Source organism: Macaca nemestrina, chromosome 11, assembly GCF_043159975.1.
Source record: "Macaca nemestrina isolate mMacNem1 chromosome 11, mMacNem.hap1, whole genome shotgun sequence".
In the NCBI taxonomy this organism is placed as follows: domain Eukaryota; kingdom Metazoa; phylum Chordata; class Mammalia; order Primates; family Cercopithecidae; genus Macaca; species Macaca nemestrina.
In genome coordinates this window covers 134,321,868-134,341,308 of record NC_092135.1, presented here as the reverse complement: position 1 = coordinate 134,341,308, position 19,441 = coordinate 134,321,868, and the positions used below count along the sequence as shown (strand labels likewise).

Genomic DNA, 19,441 nt, shown 5'->3' with positions numbered 1-19,441 from the left:
GATCTGATTCCACCGCTAGTTAATGGTGGCCATCTGCCCTCCCACTCAATTCAACACTCCTTAAAGGCAAGGATTTCTACTTTTTTTGTGTGTGAGACCGAGTCTCGCTCTGTTGCCAAGGCTGGAGTGCAGTGGCACGATCTCGGCTCACTGCAGCCTCTGCCTCCCGGGTTCAAGCAATTTTCCTGTCTCAGCCTCCTGAGTAGCTGGGACTAGAGGCGCACACCACCACGCTCGGCTGATTTTTGTACTTTTAGTAGATACAGGGGTTTAGCATGTTGGTCAGCCTGGTCTGGAACTCCTGACCTCAGGTGATTCACCTGCCTCAGCCTCCCAAAGTGCTGGGATTACAGGCATGAGCCATCACGCCTGGCCAGATTTCTGTTTATTTCTGTAAGCTTCTAGTACCTGAAAAATGCTCTCTACATGTAAACTCCGAATAGAACATTTCCAAACTGAACAGAAATTTACCCTCCCACCTGCCAACTGGGAGAGCATTAGTGTCACTGAACTCTTCAAAAACTTGACTTTTAAAAAATCTTTCACAATAGGCAAAAAGATCTCTTGTCATTTTTAACTTGCATCTTAAGTTAGTCAAACTGAACGTGATTAGTGGTCCTGTGGTTTAGCATCACTTATAGTTCTCATCATTTTTTTTGGAAGTTTAAAGTTCTAATTTTGGAATTTAACTCCGTCAGACAAAACTGGCCTCACTTTGCTGTATGCAGTGTTGACCAAATTGTCTCCCAGACCACCCTTCTCAACTGCAGGATAGGTAAACTTTTTGTTTCTAGAAGGGATTTAAAGGATCACAGGGCAGAACAATCAGACCAAACCAACTTCAAGAGAGAAGTATTTTGCTCTCTGTGTGAGATTCATAAAAAACAATCAGTCTGAACATGCAATTTGTCTCAAGAGGCAGGAGCTGCAATTTTATCATGTAATTAAATCCCCACGCCAGTTGTAAAGAAACTTCGTCACCTTTATCAGGGAGAGCTTCAATGATACACTTTCCAGCAACGTCCCCAGAGTCTATAAATGTCCTTCCAGGGCTATTTACTCGTGGTTGTGCACGCTGAGGATTGGGCCGCTGCGTTTTGCACTCATCCACAGCGGATACACGGCGTTCAAGGGCACCTTTGTTTCTGAGCTTCCAAAAAAGCCCTCCTGGGCTGCCAATGAAAGCAGCACTTGACCTTTGGATAAGATCACATTAATAATGAGAAGCGACTGTTGTTCTGCATTATCTGCACTAGGCTTGGTAGCAATGACGGGAAAATAAGTTAGTGAGGTGGTTTCGAAACTCCCTTATTGTGTTCCTCCACTTGATGGAAATGAGATTTCTTAATAATGTGAAATCAGCACAGACAATTTAAGTCATTATTAATAGATGCACTTGATCTGAGGAAGTAAAATGTTTTAATGTTTTGTTAAATGAGGTGTGCTGTGCTAACATTGTTATTCAGAGAGGAGGTTGAGATACTTTAACATTTTTGATATTAATGTCTGTGTGACTAACTCTGGTGGATGGATGTGTCGTGGAACTCTTAAAAGCAGAACTTTATATACCTGCCCAGCTTCTTATTTTTAATTTTTTTTAAATTCTTCAGGGAGTGGGGTGAAAGAAAGGTGGCTTTAGACATTAAAACAGGAAGAATAAAGACCAGAAAAGGGTGAGAAAGTAACCCCACTGGAAGGCCTGGGGCTGCTGCACCAGTTTGTAGTGATGTTACTATCGCAGAGTCCAATCAGACTTAGTACATGGCCATTTACAGAAACCCTTCAGGTAAAAAAGGGGAGAAGGAAATTGACCAGGTCAACAATGTGCACTGGCATATTTAAGAAAGAGTGCACGGAATCTCACAATGTCCACAAGGGTAATGACCTTCTGCCCCTGTCTGTCCACTTGGACGTTTCCAGAAGGAAGCCAGACATTTGCCAATGACCTAGGAAAGAATCTGAACATTTGCCCTTCCCCAAGAACAGAAGAAAACGGCAGGGTGTCCTGCAGCCTCGAAAACTCTACCTCTTGGCTTGAAGGCATGGAAAGTTGTGACCATGGAGAAAGAGCGTGACCCTGCCACAAAGCCCGCCAGCCCCAGGTTTCAGCCTCAGCTGGATTAATCCTTGGAGGCTTCTGGGGAAAAGAAAATCACTAGTCAACTCAATGGCAGGAAGCAAAGATCCCAATGTCACGTGAAAATAATAATCACCATTCAAACGCTACCGTTTGGATACCCCATTATAATTTCAAGGCGGATTTTACCTTTTTCATCTCATTTGATCCAGAGGCAAAAACTCCCTCTCATTAGCTACCTACATTATAGGACTCAGTTATAAAGAACTAGTGTTTGTGTCTCCTGCAGACGAAACATTATGCTTATTATTTAAGCCTCCAAAATATTCTTTGCAAAATTATATTTAAATCCAGTTGACTTACCTGGCAAATATTAGAGAAATTCGGTCTATTCACTCAGTTAGCCAGACACAAGCCAGGCCTCCTCTCCTGCTTGGAGATTCTTGCCTTCCTTTTCCTAAATTCACTTCATGGTCTGCAACAAAAGACCACAGCAATTACATTTGTTTAGTATTCTGCCACGGTCCACCCACACAAATGAGCTTCCTCATCAACTAAGTACACCATTTGAAAAACTAAAACTATTAAATGTACTGCCTTGGAGAAAGTTACATTCATCAGAATCCCTCCATTTCAAGAAGGGCACTGTATTTGTTTAGAAGCATTTCCTTGACCTGCACCCTGGAGTAGACGTTGAAACCCCACGGGCCCTGGCAACGCACAGAACAACACTGAAGAAAAAAGGGGGAGGATTTCCATGGCTGTACCAGAGAGAAAGGAAACAGACATGGAAGTGAAAAGTGGAATAAGGCTGTGCAAACTGTGATGGACCCCATCACATCCTCACTGTGATTGCCAGATACACTAAGTGATGCTATTAGTGGGCTAGCTTGAAAACAAACCAACCAACCAAGAAAAATCAAAGAAGCCCATGGTGGCCGCCATTGTGGGAGGAGAGCGGAAGGTACACAGTGCAAGCAAACACAGAGGTCAAGGACAACACCAGGAAGCAAAGCACAGGGGCTCTCAGGAGTTCTCAGAGGGACGCTCAGTTCTACAAAGCCAAGAGTGCCAATGAGAAAGGGAACTTAAATGGTCATCTGTCTGACATGAGTTACTCTTACTGTACAGACATGCTTTGAATGTTTTCAAATAATTTGCTGCATTTATGCCATCTAAATTCGGGTATAAATATCAATGCATCAAAACAACCAACAACATCTGAACCTGAAAACAAGAGAAATAAACTTCTAGTGCCCCAAACAGGGAACCCATAGCAGTGAGTCGCTGTTTCAGCCACGCGATTCGCAAGGATAACAGATTCCTATGGGCCTGGGGTTTGAACACTGCCTTGCGGCATTGATTGAATCAGCCTTTTGCTCTGATCTGTTGAGACCTATTGGAATCTTGGCTGTGTCACGCTCCATGCCACCCATCTGATCGCTAACTTTCCACATATGTATTCAAATCACGATATGTATCACACAGAATGGAGGTAAGTCCAGGGATAAAAGCCATTCCACACTGCATTGAAAGGGTCACAGATTCCACGCCTGCCTTTCACAGCAATGGTTCTCAAACTTGGCTGCATGGTAGAAGTTCCTGGGGACTCTTTTTTTTTGTTTTGGAGACAGAGTCTTGCTCTGTTGCCCAGGCTGGAGTACAGTGCCATGATCTCAGCTCACCACAACCTCTGCCTCCTGGGCTCAAGTGATTCTCCTGCCTCAGCCTCCCAAGTAGCTGGGACTACAGGCACATGCCACCTTGCCTGGCCAATTTTTGTATTTTTAGCAGAGACAGGGTTTCACTATGTTGGCCAGGCTGATCTCAAACTCCTGACCTCAGGTGATCCACCTGCCTCAGCCTCCCAAAGTGCTGGGATTACAGGCGTGAGCCACCACGCCCAGCCACCGGGGGACTTTTTAACAGTCCTGATGCCCAGGCTGCACCTCCAGCCCATTATGCCTGAAACTCCCAGGTGGGCTCCAGGCATCGTGTTTTTTAAAGTTCCCCAGGTGATTCATTTTTGCAGCCAAGGTTTGAACCACTGCTGTCAAGGCATCGTGTGCATTATTTCTCCAGTTTGCATTATTTAGCCAAAGTTTCCTAAAGAAAGACTCACACTGCTTCCATCTCCTCCAAGAGGCTGTCATGAAACTGGCATTGCAGGTTGTTGTCTATACCCCCTCCGCATATTTATGATAACCCTGTCACAGAAGAAAATTCTAGTCCACCCCGACATGTTCCTAGTGACTCACGGAGCTCCAGGTGATTCCACTCCGTTTTCTAAATGCTCCCAGACCATCTTTTTCATAATCCGTGTAGGGATCTTGCCCAGGTCTAATGTCAAGATCATCAGTCTGAGCAATCCAAAGTCTCTTTCCATTTGAAAACTAAACCTCTAGACTTCTGGTCCTTTTTTTGTTTTATCACAGTTCCTCAAAGACTTTGACAATTGTTCAGCAACTTCATATACAAATTCACTTTTGAAAGAAGTTGAATTTGTATATGTGCTAAAGTTGGCAAAGAAGATAAAACCTGAGTTGTATCTTGAGGCTATGTATTGGCTTTGACTAAGCGGAGAAGGGTGAGGACCAAAAAAATAATGAGATTAAAATGACCTGACCCAAGCAAGCTATAGATAATGTGAAGGCGGCAGGCAACAAAGACCACAGTCGAGAGCACTGGGTCAGAAAACAGTGTTATTCACGCCACTACAGGACATCGTTCAGCTGCTGGGAAAGAAAGCTAAAGAACTTCTGTCTGCTGGAGTCCTCCGCTCCTTGCTTTCTCCTGTTTGATCCTTGTAGGCAGGGGTATTATTAGGTTTTTTGCCTTCAAACCCTCAAACCTTAAGACTCACCCTAAAACATAAAAAAGATTAAATAAATGCTTATTGAATGAATGAATGAAAATGAATGAATGAATGGGTTGGTTTTCAGGTTTGTTTGTTTTAATGCAATCATCAACATGTGGCTATTATTGTTCTTTAAAAAAAAAAGACAGCTCTCTGCCATGCTTATGAAGTTATCTGCATGTCCTACTTATGAACTAATGCTATCTACCATGAGCTATTTTTAAAGCTCTCGGGGAAAAAAAAAAAAGTCTGTTTCTTGACTACGATGCCTTACCTACTGAAATCAAGCTTGGATATTTAGGGAGCTGTTGATAAATAACACTGGAAAGCTAAATTTAGCATCTGGTGCAGTGTGGAATGGCTTTTATCCCTGGACTTACCTCCAGTGTCCCACCCCTTTTAAAAATAACCAATGACAAGCTATATCAGGCATCAGAAAATTTGCTAGTTTAAAGTGAAACACAGGTTCAAGTTGGATCAGATTATAGCTGTGCATGAGTAAGTCCTTCAGAAATGTATCTAATCACGAACAATCAGTCCGAGAAAAACTAAAATGGCAAAATGGCTATGCTTAGAGAAAGGAAAGACCCCGAGAGCTTCATATTGCGGGGAAATGAATAGTGCAACTACGGAATACATAACTGAAGGGGAAGGAGATGAGCCCGAAGCCCATCATGTTGTTCTGGCGGACATTTGAGAAGGGACATGGTCTCCACTGTGTTACTGTTGGTCATTTTATGCATGCAAACGCATTTGATCTCCAATGAAGGTTCTAAGTTCCTAACAAATACGGTCCATTTCTTCTTTACTGATGCATTTTCCACTGCCCCAGCAGAGTCCTACATACACAGTGGGTTCTTTGTCAAAAAAATCTCTGCTGTTCCCATTGATAACATTGATGCTGCTTTTGCTACTGATGATGTGGATAAGGGAGATAAACTTTAAAAACATGTGAAACAAGGTTTTAAAGAGTTCTCAGGGAGCATACGGTAGCCAAGATTTTTTTTTTTTTTTTTTTTTTTGAGACGGAGTCTCACTCTGTCACCCAAGCTGCAGTGCAGTGGCATTATCTCGGCCCACTGCAACCTATGCCTCCTAGGCATACATTATACTCCTTTTGTATTTTTAGCAGAGACAGGGTTTCACCATGTTGGCCAGGCTGGTCTTGAACTCCTGACCTCAAGTGATCCACCCGCCAAAGTGCTGGGATCATAGGCATGACCTACTGTGCCAGACCAGGTCTTCTTACAAAACCTGGTAAGGATCTCTACAGGTGGGAGAAGATGGGCTGTGCAGTGAGGTCCACAGATCTGAGGTAAGTCCCCACACTGAGCACCCAAGATCTGCCCCAGGCCAGCGGAGCGTCCACGTTACTATGGTGTTCTTCCCTAAGGGCGAAAGGCAACAGATGGCCAAGAATAAGAGCAAGAACCACTGAGGAATTTTAACATTGAGCAAATTTCAAAGAGTCCAGTCCATTCGCTCTCTCCCTTATTGACACTGAAGACGTTCTCTGTGTGGAACACCATGCAGGGCATGGAGAACTTCCCAGAGAGGAAGAGACAGCCCCCACCGTCCTCCAAAAAGCTCATGGTGAAGTGGGACACAGACAAGGAACCAGCAGTAATAGTTAGAGTGCCCAGTGCCACAGTCAGGAGGCAAGGACAGACATCAGGACTGGTCTTGGAGGTCAAGGGAGGCTAAGCTGTGTTGGAGGATGAATGAGGCTGGCCAGGCAAGGAGGGGAAAATAAGAACCGCAGGCAGAAGGAACAGCCTGCACAGACACCTGCAGAGAGGAAGGCGCTATCCGGGGACTGCAGATCCCTATGCTAAGGTGTGGCGTGCTCCAGGGACAACAGTGAGGGCAAGGTAGGAAGCCCTTGTACTCACGGGAAGGTGCTTGGGCACAGCTTTGTCAGGACTGAGAAACCTTGAGAAAGGTAACTGAATCTGTGAGTTCCAGTTTCATCACCTGCAAATGACCTCAAGGGTAACCACCTGCAGGGATACATCTGACACAGTCTCTAACAGTGGGTGTCCAGGGAGCACTAGCCCCCGAGGGCAGCTGGCCCTGACCCCCCAAAAGCTAAGCCCAGTGGGCCCTTCTGCAGCCTCAGAACTGAGTCTTTGCCCAGAGGTCAGATAAACATGGTAAAAAAAAAAAAAAAACTCACGACCCGCATGGCAACCAACTGGGGTTGTGGCCAAGTCTCCCCCGACACCCAGCTGAGGTTGACTCTCACCCGTGTGAGCTCCTCAGCTTTCATGGCACAGCCCCTGTCTCTTAACCCCGCTGCATCATAGATGTCCAAACGTGGCCTCGTCCCTCCCCACCCAGCACCCTGCAGCCCTCCTCTGTAGAAGAGAGGTGGGTTTTATCATTTGGGTGAACCTCCAGGCCTGGGGTCAGTCTGTGCACATAAACTCATGCTTGTAACAAGGGTCAGAACAAGGGTTCTACAACAAGGGTCAAGACACCTCTATATCAAACCATAAATGTGTGTGATTTCTACTCCACCCTTTGCTGCAACCTCTTGTAAGGAAAATCAAAGGTCTCCCTTTGCTGGGCACCCCTTAGTTACAAAAGATCTTGGTGAAAGGGGCAACCCAAAGGCCAGGTTACTCTTCCAAATAAAGAGCCCACACAGAAAGCCTGCTCTGATTGGACACTCAGAGGTCGGGGGGCACTTAACGAGAGGTAGGGGGAGTCACAGGGCAGCCTTTGTGTTCAGAGAAGAATGAGAGAGAAGAAACTAGCATAAGAGGAAGCTTAGGAAGCTCGACTGTGACCAAGGATGCGCAGCCCAGTGAGCTGTATTCCTTTATTTCGCATCTCTTTTCCTGTTGCTTCTCTGCTGTTGCTTCCTGCAACACCATGTGGGGATGGGATCCCATGGGTCCCCAGGTCTAACACTGGCCATGAGCAAATGGGGGCTCATGCTAATGCCCACCTCCCTGGGCGAGGGTCTGCTTAGCTCTCCCGGGCACATACTCCACTGCCCTTCTCTCTGCTCATCCAGGCAAAGCTCTCCTGACCCTTTCACCTCCCTCCAGCCTCTGCTCACATAGTTTGTATTATAACTCATGTGCACAAGCCAAAGAACTCTGTCGCTCACCATCATTGGCCCATTCCAACCTCCTAGTGGGGAAAAACAAGAATGGTTGAAAGAAAGAAAGAAAAACAGGCCAGGCACAGTGGCTCACACCTGTAATCCCAGCACTTTGGGAGACCAAAGTAGGCAGATCACCTGAGGTCAGGAATTTGAGACCAGCCTAGCTAACAAGGTGAAACCCTGTCTCTACTAAAAATAAAAAAATTAGCTGGGTGTGGGGGCGAGAATCTGTAATCCCAGCTACTCAGGAGGCTGAAGCAAGAGAATCACTTGAACCCTGGAGGCAGAGGTTGCAGTGAGCAGAGATCACACTGCTGCACTCCAGCCTGAGTTACAGAGCAAGACTCTGTCTCAAAAAAAAAAAAAAAGAAGGAAGGAAGGAAGTGCATATGATTTATATTACAAGAAAAAAATGAGCTTACTTAATTTTTTGACAATAAAATAAAGCCCTGAACCAAACCTTAGTAAATAACTCATAAGTTACTAATCAAGAACTGTTACCATTCATTCGAAAAAAAAAAATGTGGCATTTCTCATCTTCAGCAAGGGACACACATTTGGGGATCAGTTATCCATCCCTGAAAGAAATTCACAGGTACCAGCACCCCTGATCATGTCTTTGGGAACCCCCTATCTGTCCCATGGAGCCTCCTAACACCCAGGGACACTTATCTGGAACTTGGTCATTTGCAGTGTCCAGTGGGGCCTCCCTCACACATCCTCAGGCTGGCCACAACCCTTGGAACACACATCTGCTCATTACTGGTCTGGCAAAGAGAACATGGATGGGATAAAAAGCAAAAAGACACCCTTCAAACCAAGAAAGAGAAGTCTCACTTATTTCAGGTAGTAATTACTTTTTTTTGAGACAGGGTCTCACTTCACTGCCCAGGCTGGAGTACAGTGGCACAATCATGGTTCCTTATAGCCTCGAGTTCTAGTGATCCTCCCCACCTCACCCTCCCAAATAGCTGGGACCACAGGTGCACATCACCATGCCCAGCTAATTTTTTTTTTTTTTTTTTTGGAGAGATGGGGTGACTCTTGCTCTCTTGCCTGGTCTCAAACTCCTGGACTCAATCAATTCTCCCATCTCGACCTCCCAAAGTGCTGGGATTGGCCAGACACGGTGCCTCATGCCTGTAATCTCAGCACTTTGGGAGACCGAGGTGGGCGGGTCACTTGAGATCAAGAGTTCGAGACGAGCCTGGTCAACATGGTGAAACCCCATCTCTACAAAAAATAATAATAATAATAATAAATTACCTGGCCGTGGCAGCACATGCTTGTAGTCTCAGCTACACAGGAGGCTGAGGTAGGAGAATCACTTGAACCCAGGAGGTGGAGGGTTGCCGTGAGTATCATGAAACATTATTCTTCTTTTGATTTTTCCCAACTATTTATAAATGTAGAAACCATTCATAGCACCCAAACCATACAAGAGCTGGGAGTGGAGAGCGCCGACTAGTGACAGCAGACAGACCCTTTCAGCCCTATCACCCTGCGAGTAGGTCCTGCTACGTGGCACCGCCTTCACTTGGAGAGAGACTAAATCCTGGGCAGCCAAGAGCCCTCTCTGGAAAGTGGCTCCTGACAGTGCTGACCCAGTTCTGAGTAGGTCCTACCTGATGAACTGGAAGCCAGCAGAGTGGTGTGGGGGACAGAGGACGGACTCTTGAGACAGACGCACGTGAGTTCCAATCACAGCATAGCTGCTAGCTTGCCAAGAGGCCGTGGTCATGCTATTTCCTTCATGTGGTTGTTATTGGGAGTAAATAAATAAATATGGTAATACTTAAAAAGCAACTGGTATACAATGGGTGCTTCATAAATATTTGTTTCTTTCCTCTGAGCTTAAGACTTTTATTTCCAGATTCTAAATATAGTACTTTAAAAAAAAAATCTGAGAAGATATTACTTATTTGCTAAGTATTCTGGTCACTGACATCATATTTATAAGTGAGTCTCTTACTCCACATAAACAGGTAAATTCAATGCTAATTAAGACTGGGGAATCATCTGCCCAACAGCAGGATAAACAAGTCCATCACAATTAAATGTGTGCTGGGAGTCTGCCCTCAGTGCATGGAGAGTAGATTTGGAGCTATCCAGATGTGTTCTATCTCCGGAATTAGCATCTATATCATCACAAAGGGGGTGGCTCAGCACTGCAACATCCCAGTGCTCACATGCCCCTGGTCATATCAAGTAACCATTATCACATCAGAGCCCACAGGAGTTATAAATACACCACCATCGAGCCCCAACTGGATGACAATTGAGTAATGACAATAGAAATAGCTCACACTCCATAAGACCATCTTTCCCGTTCCTGAACTGAAATCGACGGTATTGTAATGGAGAGACAGCCAGAGCCAGAGAGAGGAAAACTTCAAATCTTTCAAAAGACAGAGAAGGAGCCGCAAGCTAGAGCAGGGTCTCCAGTGCTGGAATATCACACTGCCCTGGTCGCAGGGGACCTGGAGCATCTGAAGCCCCTCATGGACCAGTTCTTCCAGGATGCCAATGTGGTGTTTGAGATCAATAAGGATGAGATGGAATGGCAGGTGAAATCTCCAGCCACGTTTGGACTGTCAGGTACCCTTGTTCTTTAAAGCTCAGTCATTTATTTTTAAGGGGCTACTAATACTCTCCTGGAATGTAAGGCTCCCGCGTGTAGACTGGGCACAGTGGCACTGGGTTTAACCTATACAAGAAAAGGACATCTGACGAAGTTTGCTCTGCAGTAGTTTTAAAGTGTACGTTTTAAGTGATGGCCTATAAGAGATCCAACTGGAAAGGCAAAGCAGCGATTGGCGGGAATGCCTGTCCGATGACGCTGTGTGTGCCTCGTCTTTACAAAGGAACATTGGTTTGGGTGCAGAGCTGCCTGTGCCTGCATCTGGCAGCCAGGGAGGTGGGCGCTGAAGAAGGAAAGTCTCTCCTTCAATTCCGCCTGGAGCAGCCTCTGGCACACAGCTCTGTGTGAGGTTCTTCTATGAATCTGCAAATGTCACAGCTACAGCAGGGTGACCGGGTCACAGCCAGCACCAGTAGAGGAAGGACCCCAGGGCTCTCTGTAGATCCTCCTCCTGGAATCTAGGGAATCCCAAGAATGGGGAAGGAAAGGGGAAGAAACCAGAGGTCCTGACTTCGTACATGTCTGCCGGTGCTCTTGCTGCCTGAACATGGTGACTGTGCGCTGGGCAGACAAGCAGACCTCCCAAGTGGAGAGAGGTCCCCTCCTCTCCCTGCCTACTCAGGATGTGCAGACGCTTGCTGACCACCATGCTGCATCCAGGCCTTTCTCGGCTGGCACTGCTTTGGGCACCCCACCTGCCACCGGCTCAGATGCAACATATTTACCAGGAAGGTTCATGCGTTGGAATCTACAGCAGCTCTCCCAGACCATGGGATTTGAGAATCTGAGGTCAGTGGCCGGTGGCCAGTGTCCCATGTCCCTGATTCTTAAGCTCCGGCAGGCAAAGAATGAGGAAGGTCGGCTTCCAAAGAACTGACACAGTTCTGTTTATACCTCACATGGGAGAAGAGAATAAACTCAAAACACTGTCAGTGGGCCAAGCAGCTTCTGCCAATCAGTGAGGCAGTGGGGGCTGTGAGAAAGGCAAATGGCAGTTCCTGTCGGGGCTGCATGTCCCAGCGGAGTCCTTCTGGGCCTCCTCTCCCTCACCTATCCCAGGCCAAAAATACCAACTGCAGCCCCGGACATACACACACACAAATGTCACCGTTTCAAATAGATAGTCATGTTCACCCATCATTTGCACATTCTGTATCCAAAATCAGGTTCCTCTTTCCCTCCTGAGTCTTCCTACCCCTAAGTTCTGCTGCTGTCCTGTGGCACACCTGGACAACAGGACGCCGGGGCACGCCCACAGTGAAGGGATGTGGGCTGATATGGAGGAAACCGCAGCCACCACGTGAGTAGTGGCCCCAGGCCTCCGCACAGGCTGGGAAGAGAGGGAGGCAAGCTCAGGCTGCCTGGATTCCAGTCTCCTTCAGCACAGCCACCTGACTGCCCGGCAGCAGATCCAGCAGCAGAAACGACCAGACCCTGTTTGAAAACAGTGGCCCCACGTGCTCTCCCATGAAAAGACTTCCCGGTGGCCAATTCCAGCTCCCCTGGTGGGGAATTGAGCACACGGAGCAGGTCCCCAGTGGCCACCACCTCAGTGCCCCTCCGTGATGGAATGCCGGCCCATCCAGCCCGCAGTCATAGAGAGCACTGACATGGGTGAGCTGATGCTTAGAGGGACGCACAACATGCAGAGAAGCCTTAATCCATGTCCCTCCTGGTGGCAGAACTGGGACCAGAGGGCGGGAGTTACAGAAAGCGGATTCAGGCTTCCTGACTGCATCACCAAGGACATGGAGACGGTGCTAGCCCATACTGTGGCTGAGCTAGATCCCCACCTACGGCTTCTTCCCATCAGTCCCTAGGAAGACTCAGGAATCCAGAGCGGGTTTACTGACCTGCTAGGGTCAGGTGGGGCTGGGTTGGGGACTTAGCATTCCCCAGAGAAGGCAGTAAATAGTTTTCATCTCTCAAAAAAACGAATCGAATCAAAAAACCAAGAGCTGGCGCCTGCAGGAATGTAGGTTATTGTTACCACCGGGATAACAGTGTAGATAGAGTACATCCATCACCCCCTCCAGATCGGACCTGGTCTTCACCGGGAAGGGCAGCTCAAACCCATGCAGGTCCACGTTCCCAGGGCCTCTGGCCACCACCATTCCACGCCAGTCCCACAGCTCCCCCTTCCCCCACCGAGTGCGCAACAAGCTCCAGGCTGGGCCTTGGGGACTCGGGGCGGCTGGAACTGGCACCACATGCAGGTAGGTAATTAATGAATGGGCTTTCAAGGCTGCTCAGCATGGGTCCCAGGAAGGAGGTGGCCTGTGAAAAGGGTCTCCTCTGCGGCTCATTACAGCCACGGTATCGATTCTTCCATCATTATCAGAAGGCCTTCCTGCCATGTGAAATCCTGCCCCTTGATGTGTATTCACCAGGGACTACGTCCCCCATTTCCACGAGCGCTCCTGGCCGCTAACAACCTTCCACGGGCTTTTTGAAAGTGCCAAAGTTTTCAGAGAAGTAAAAATGTGTAGCACCTGCTCCATTCATCCCTCAAGAAAGAGCAACCCTATACACACACACACACACACACCCCTAAAAAGCGCAAAGAAACAAACCAGAATTGTGCTGAATGTGGACCGCCACATCAAAGCGTGCTTCTAAAAACTCAGCCACTTGCAAGAGAGCTAAACTTTCTCTGAGTCCTTTTCTTGAACAACCTTGGTGATGTGTGGGTCAGTTTGTTTTGTGCGTTGTCTCTTCTTAATGACAAAGGGACAAGTTTGGGGCTCAGCAAGGGAGTACTGGATTCGGGAAAATTCCACAACCCACTTTCCTCTGTCAAGCTGCCCTAACTCAGGGCCTGGAACGGGTGGATTCCTCACTTAAATTCGCCTACCGTGCACCCTGCTTGGACAGCTTTTAACTGACCCCATTTCCCAGTCACCCCCGTATTTGGCAAAACCCTCTTGCTTCTCAATACCTGGCGCCCCATCTCTCTGGCTCCGTTTTAGCCTTCAATCTCTCCTTCGTATTTCTTCCTCTGTCTCCGCCTGTCTCTTCCCAGTGTGTCTCTCTGCTCTCTGTCTCTGTGCGTCTCTGATTCTATGCTCTTCTCCCTACATGCCCACCTGGTACCTACCTTTAAGAGACGCTTCACCCTCTTTCCGCCTTAATGAACACCGCCCACCACCACCACCACTAACCTCCCCGACCTTACATTCCACCTCCCTCCCCGCAGGCCTCTGGACCCTGGAATACAAGCGCGAGCTCACCACGCCCCTGTGCATCGCCGCGGCCCACGGCCACGCCGCCTGCGTGCGATACCTGCTCGGCCGCGGCGCAGACCCCGACACCAGCCCCGGCGGCCGCGGCGCCCTGCACGAGGCCTGCCTCGGGGGCCACACCGCCTGCGCCCGCCTGCTGCTGCAGCACCGCGCCGACCCCGACCTGCTCAGCGCAGAGGGCCTGGCGCCTCTGCACCTCTGCCGCACGGTCGCCTCGCTCGGGTAAGGACCTCAGGTCAGGCCCGCGGCGCCCGCCCCACCCCAAGACCAGACCACTCCCCCAGGCCCCCGACCCCGCCTCCGCCTCCGTCCCAGCCCCCGCCTCCGGACCCAGACCCTGCACCCTTGACTCTGTACACTGGATCCCCAGGGCCGCATCCGCCCCGTCCCTACCCTGGCCCCTGCTTCGGGACCCAGAGCCAAGACCCCTGACCCGGGACCCCAGACCCGGCACCTCCCGGCCCTCGTCCCGCGCCCCGGCCCCCGCGGGTTTAATTAGCGCTTGATTGCGAGCGCGCGCGGGAGGCGCCACGCCGAGGTAATGAGCGCGGTGATCACGGCCCAGCCGCCGGCGCCGGGGATGCTAAAAGGCCACTGGCGGGGTTGGAGGCTGAAAAATTAGGGTTTTTAATGATAATTTTATGCAGAATAATTGTCACAGTGTGACATAAATGGTTAGCTCCTCGGGCGGGGCTTCCAGGCCCGCTCGGAAACGGAGCTGTGCCGGCCTCTAGGGAGGCCCAGCGGCCGCGCAGCCAGTTCGCGCCCGGGCGCGGGGTCTGGGGGTCCCACAGCCCCCGTCCCTGGAGAGCGCCCTCCCAGCGGGTGCTCCGGGGCTCGGAGAAGAAGCGGGGCCATGTGTCTTTGTACGGGACTCGTGGTGGGGTTTCTCGGCTTGCATTGTGTCATCTTGACATTTCTGTTAGAATGCTCCAGCCCCTGCCCTTGGAGTTGTCATTGCGTGACCTTCTGTCTCTAGGGGAAGAGTAAGGAAAGTCGCCCACGTTTAGCGCTGGGAACCCGTGCGGCTCTCAGAAACCGCGTCGCCCTTGCTGCTTCTCCACCGACTGTCAAAGCTGCTGGATGTCCTGCCCAGCAGGGGCAGCAATGCAGGCAGGCGGGGCTACTGGGCACTCAGGGACCCAGCCAGGGGACCCACCTAAGAAAGGTCACCTGAGTTCAGAGGGGGGACTCAGAGGGCCACGTGGACCCCCGCCAGTCTTGTGAATGAGGAAGGAAACAAGGTTCTAGCAATGCTCTTTAAAAGCAGCTTTACCGAAGTGTGATTGACATTCAGCAAGCCGCACGTGTTTAAGGCGTACAATTTGATAAATTCCTCAGATTATACACTCGTGCAACACCCCACAGTCCGTGGAGGGCAGATATTTATCATTGTCCCTGTGGCCTCGCGGTGCCCACGGTTCTCCCTCCCACTGGCCCCTTCCTTATTCTCCATCCCTAGCGTCTGCTTTTTATTACTTGGCTTAGTCTGAATTTTCTAGAATTTTGTATAAATGGAATCTGCAGTCTTTTATCTGGCTTCTCTCGCTCGACATAATTATTTTGAGATTCATCTATGTTGCTGTGTGTATCCATAGTTCATTCCTTTTATTCCTGGGTAGTGGTCCGTGGTATGGATGAACCACAGTATGCTCATCCATTCATATGTTGGGAAACATTTGATTGTTTCCAGTCTGGGTCTTTTACAAAGTTATCATGCACATTTGTGTGCCAGCCTTTGAATAGGCATATGCTTTTATGTCTTTTGAATAAATACCTAGGATTGGAATGGCTAGGTCACATGATATGATTAAGAACATAACTGTTAGGCTAGGTGCGATGGCTCATGCCAGTAATTTCCACACTTTGGGAGGCCGAGATAGGCAGATCACTTGAGTTCAGGAGTTCGAGACCAGCCTGGGCAACACAGCAAAACCCCGTCTCTACAAAAAATACAAAAATTAGTCAGGCATGTTGGCATGCACCTGTAATCCCAGCTAGTCAGGGGACTGAGGTGGGAGGATCGCTTGAGCACAGGAGTAAGCCCTGTTCACGCCACTGCACTCCAGCCTGGGTGACAGAGTTGAGACCCTGTCTCAAAAAATAATAATAATAATAACTAAGAAATGGCCCAACTAGTTTGCAAAGTTGTACCATTTTACATCCCCACCAGCGATGTCTGCATGTTCCAGTTGCTTCATGGTCTCACCAATACGTGGTATGGTCAGGCCTTAACTGTACACATTCTAACAGGTGTGTAGACATATCTTATTTTAGTTTTGATTTTCATTTCCCTGGTAACTAGTGATGTTGAGCATTGTTTCATGAACTTACTTGCCATCCACATACAGTCATCTGTGGCTTAACAATGGGGATACATTCTCAGAAATGTGTTGTTTCATCATTATGTAAACATCATAGAGTATATTTACACAAACCAGGATGGCATAGCCCACTGCCCCCCTTGGCTATATGGTTTAGCCTCTAGCTCCCAGGCTGCAAAACTGGACAGCATGCTACTGTACTGAATACTGTAGGGAATTGTAACACAATAGGAAGTATTTGTGTATCTAAACATAGAAAAGGTATAGTATAATCTTATAGGACCACTATTGTATATGTGGTCTGTTGTTGACTAAAACCATTGTTATAAGGTACATGACTGTATCTTCTTTGATAAAGTGTCTGTTCAAATCTTTTGCCCATTTTTTAAATTGGGTTTTTTGTTTTCTTATTTAATTTTGAGGTTTCTTGGGATATTCTATATATGAATCTCTTGTGAGATATGTGATTGATAGGTATTACCTGCCAGTCTCTGGCTTAGATTTTATTCTCTTAGCAATGTGTTTTGAAGAACAGAAGTTCTTAATTTTTATGGAGTCCAGTTTATCCATTTTTTCTCTTTTAAGGATTATGTTGGGTTATGGTATCTAAAAAAAATTTTGCCTAACCCAAGGTCACACAGATTTTCTCTTATATTTTCTTCTAGAAATTTCATAACTTTACATTTTACATTTAAGTCTGTGATCCATTTTGAGTTCATTTCTGAATATGATGTGAAGTATGGATTGAAGCTTTTGATTTATTTATTTATTTTTGCATGTAGATATCTGACAGTTCCAGCAGTTAGTCGAAAATAAGTATATGTGCATCTAAACCCTTCCTTTCTCCACCAAACGGTCTTTGCACCTTTGTCAAAAATGAATGGACTATATATGCATGAGTTTATTTCTGAGCTGTCTTGTCACGCATGTGCAAAACAGGGCAAGGTCTGACTGGTTCACCTGGTGAAGACGTGAGGAGCCCCTTTATTACATAAACAGTGAAAGGAAGAGTAGCCAGTGGTGTTGGCTCCTCACGGTCTTTATCCCACACACCAAAAAGGATAACACCTAGACAAAAGGGGCTGGATAACGTCAACGCAAGTTGAAGAATACCCCATTTCTGAGCAGCCATGCCTAGCTCTGAACTGAGCGGTTCATAGCCTGTATCTCTATTCTGAAGGGGCTGAAGCAGGAAGCTCCCTGCCTCCTCAGGATCCAGAAGGCATTGAGAAACCGTCTTATAGCAGCCTCCTAGGGGACATAGCCAGGCGAGGGGGCAAGGGCCTTATAGCAACTCCTTACAAGCATCCAACCCAGGAGTATCCAGGTGTTCTGCCGAGACGTAGATTCAGTACTGGTTTGCTTTGTGGCCTATGTGGATATGTGCAGGGTCACCAGGGTGCCATGGCAGAGCCATCCCCCTTCATCTCTATTCTGTTTCATTGCTCTATTTGCCTATTTTAACACCAATACCATACTGTCTTGAATACTGTAACTTTATAATACATTTTGAAGTCAGGTAGTATAAGTTTTCAACCATTGTTCTTCTTTCTCAAAGTTGTTTTGGCTATTCTAACTCCTTTGCATTTCCAGATGAATTTTAGATTCAGTTCATCCATTTCTACAACATAGCCTGCTGGGTTATGTTGTCCAAATCTATAAATCAATTTGGAGAAAAATAAAAATAAAAATATTAAGGCTTTCAAATCATGCACACTATATACTCCTCCATTTATTTATTTCTTCCTTAATTTTTCTCAGCTGTGTTTGATAGTTTTTTAAGGTACAGGGTTTGCATATATTTTGTAAGATTTATCCCTAATTATTTCATTTTTGATGCTGTTGTCAACTGTATATTTAAATTTCCATTTCTGATTGTGTGTAGCTACTATATAAAATTTATAATAATTTATTTTTGCATATTGACCTTGTATCCTATAACCCTTCTAAACTCACTGTTCTAGTAGAATTCCACAGGATTTCTTGTAAGCAATCATGTCATCTATAAATAAATATGATTTTACTTCTTCTACAATCTAGATGCCTTTTATTACTTTTCCTTGTTTTATTGCACTGACTAGAACCTTCAGTGCACTGCTGAATAAAAGTGGTGAGAGCAGACAATTTTTCTTGTTCCTGATCCTAAGGAAAGCATTAATTCACCACTAAGTATGATATTAGCTGTAAAATTTTGCAGATTCCTTTTTTCAGAAATAGAGAACTCTCTTCTGTTTCTAGTTTGCTGACAGTTTGTATTACAAATTAATATTGAATTTTCTCAAGTGCTTTTTCTACATATATGGAGATAATCATATGGTGTAAGTTTTGTCTGTTAATATAATACTTTATATTGATTAATTTTCAAATGTTAAACTAACCTTGCATTCCTGGGATAAACCACACTTGATCATGAGGAGTTATCCTTTTTTATATATTATTGGGCTTGATTTACTGGAAAAAATATTTAATATCCACATCTATGTTCATGAAAGATATTGGTCTGTAGTTTTATTTTCTTGTAATATCTTTGTCTGGTTTTGGTATCAGAGTAATGCTGGCCTCAAAAATAATTTGAGAAGTAGTCTCTCCTCTTCTATTTTCTGGAAGACCTTGTGTAAAATTATTATTTCTTCCTTAAATGTTTGGTAGAATTCATCAGTAAAGCTATCTGGACATGAGTCTTTTTGTGATAAGGTTTTTAACTATGAATTTAATTTCTTTACTAGCTATAGGGCTACTCAGATTCTTTCTCTCTCTCTTTTTTTTTTTTTTTTTTTTTGTTGAGTGAGCATTTTAGTGCTTTAATAGTTGTATTTTCTAAGAGATTGACCTCTTTCAGCTAAGTTGTTGAACTTACTGCCATAAAGTTGTTCCTTATTACCCTTTTAAGCGCTGTAGATTCTATAGTGATATCACCTCTCTCATTCATGATACTAGAATTTGTCTTCTTTTCCTCCTAGTAAGTCTTGCTTTTGGTTTCATTGTTTTTCTCTATTTCATTGATTTCCACTACACTCTCTATTATTCTTTCTTGCTCACATTTGGGTTTCATTGGCTCTTCTTTTCTAGTTTCTTAAGGTGGAAGCTAATGTCATTGAGTCAGGAACTTTCATGTTTTTTAATATAGGCTTTTAGTGCTATACATGTCTCACTACATACTGTTTTAGCTGAATCCCACAAATTTT

General features: G+C 46.4%; 1 protein-coding gene and 1 long non-coding RNA gene across 8 annotated transcripts in view; one reads left to right on the top strand and one right to left on the bottom strand.

Annotated features, from left to right (window-relative positions):
- LOC139357261 (uncharacterized) overlaps positions 1–9,805 on the bottom strand; it is a 108,322-nt gene extending 98,517 nt beyond the window's left edge. For 5 of the 6 annotated variants that reach the window (XR_011610163.1, XR_011610168.1, XR_011610167.1 and 2 more), the window contains exons 1-2: positions 9,675–9,805; positions 2,441–2,552 (exon numbers count right to left, since the gene is read on the bottom strand). This is a non-coding gene — a long non-coding RNA (uncharacterized lncRNA). Of the gene's footprint in view, positions 1–2,440; positions 2,553–9,315; positions 9,637–9,674 lie in introns of those variants that run through there. The other variant, XR_011610165.1, reaches the window with a different exon arrangement.
- LOC105474002 (ankyrin repeat and SOCS box containing 18) overlaps positions 1–19,441 on the top strand; it is an 84,834-nt gene that overhangs the window by 12,190 nt on the left and 53,203 nt on the right. Inside the window, exons 2-3 of one of the 2 annotated variants that reach the window (XM_071073639.1) lie at positions 10,525–10,647; positions 13,887–14,154. In XM_071073639.1, coding sequence (XP_070929740.1) covers positions 10,525–10,647; positions 13,887–14,154 — 391 coding nt within the window. Of the gene's footprint in view, positions 1–10,524; positions 10,648–11,996; positions 12,305–13,886; positions 14,155–19,441 lie in introns of those variants that run through there. The other variant, XM_071073638.1, reaches the window with a different exon arrangement.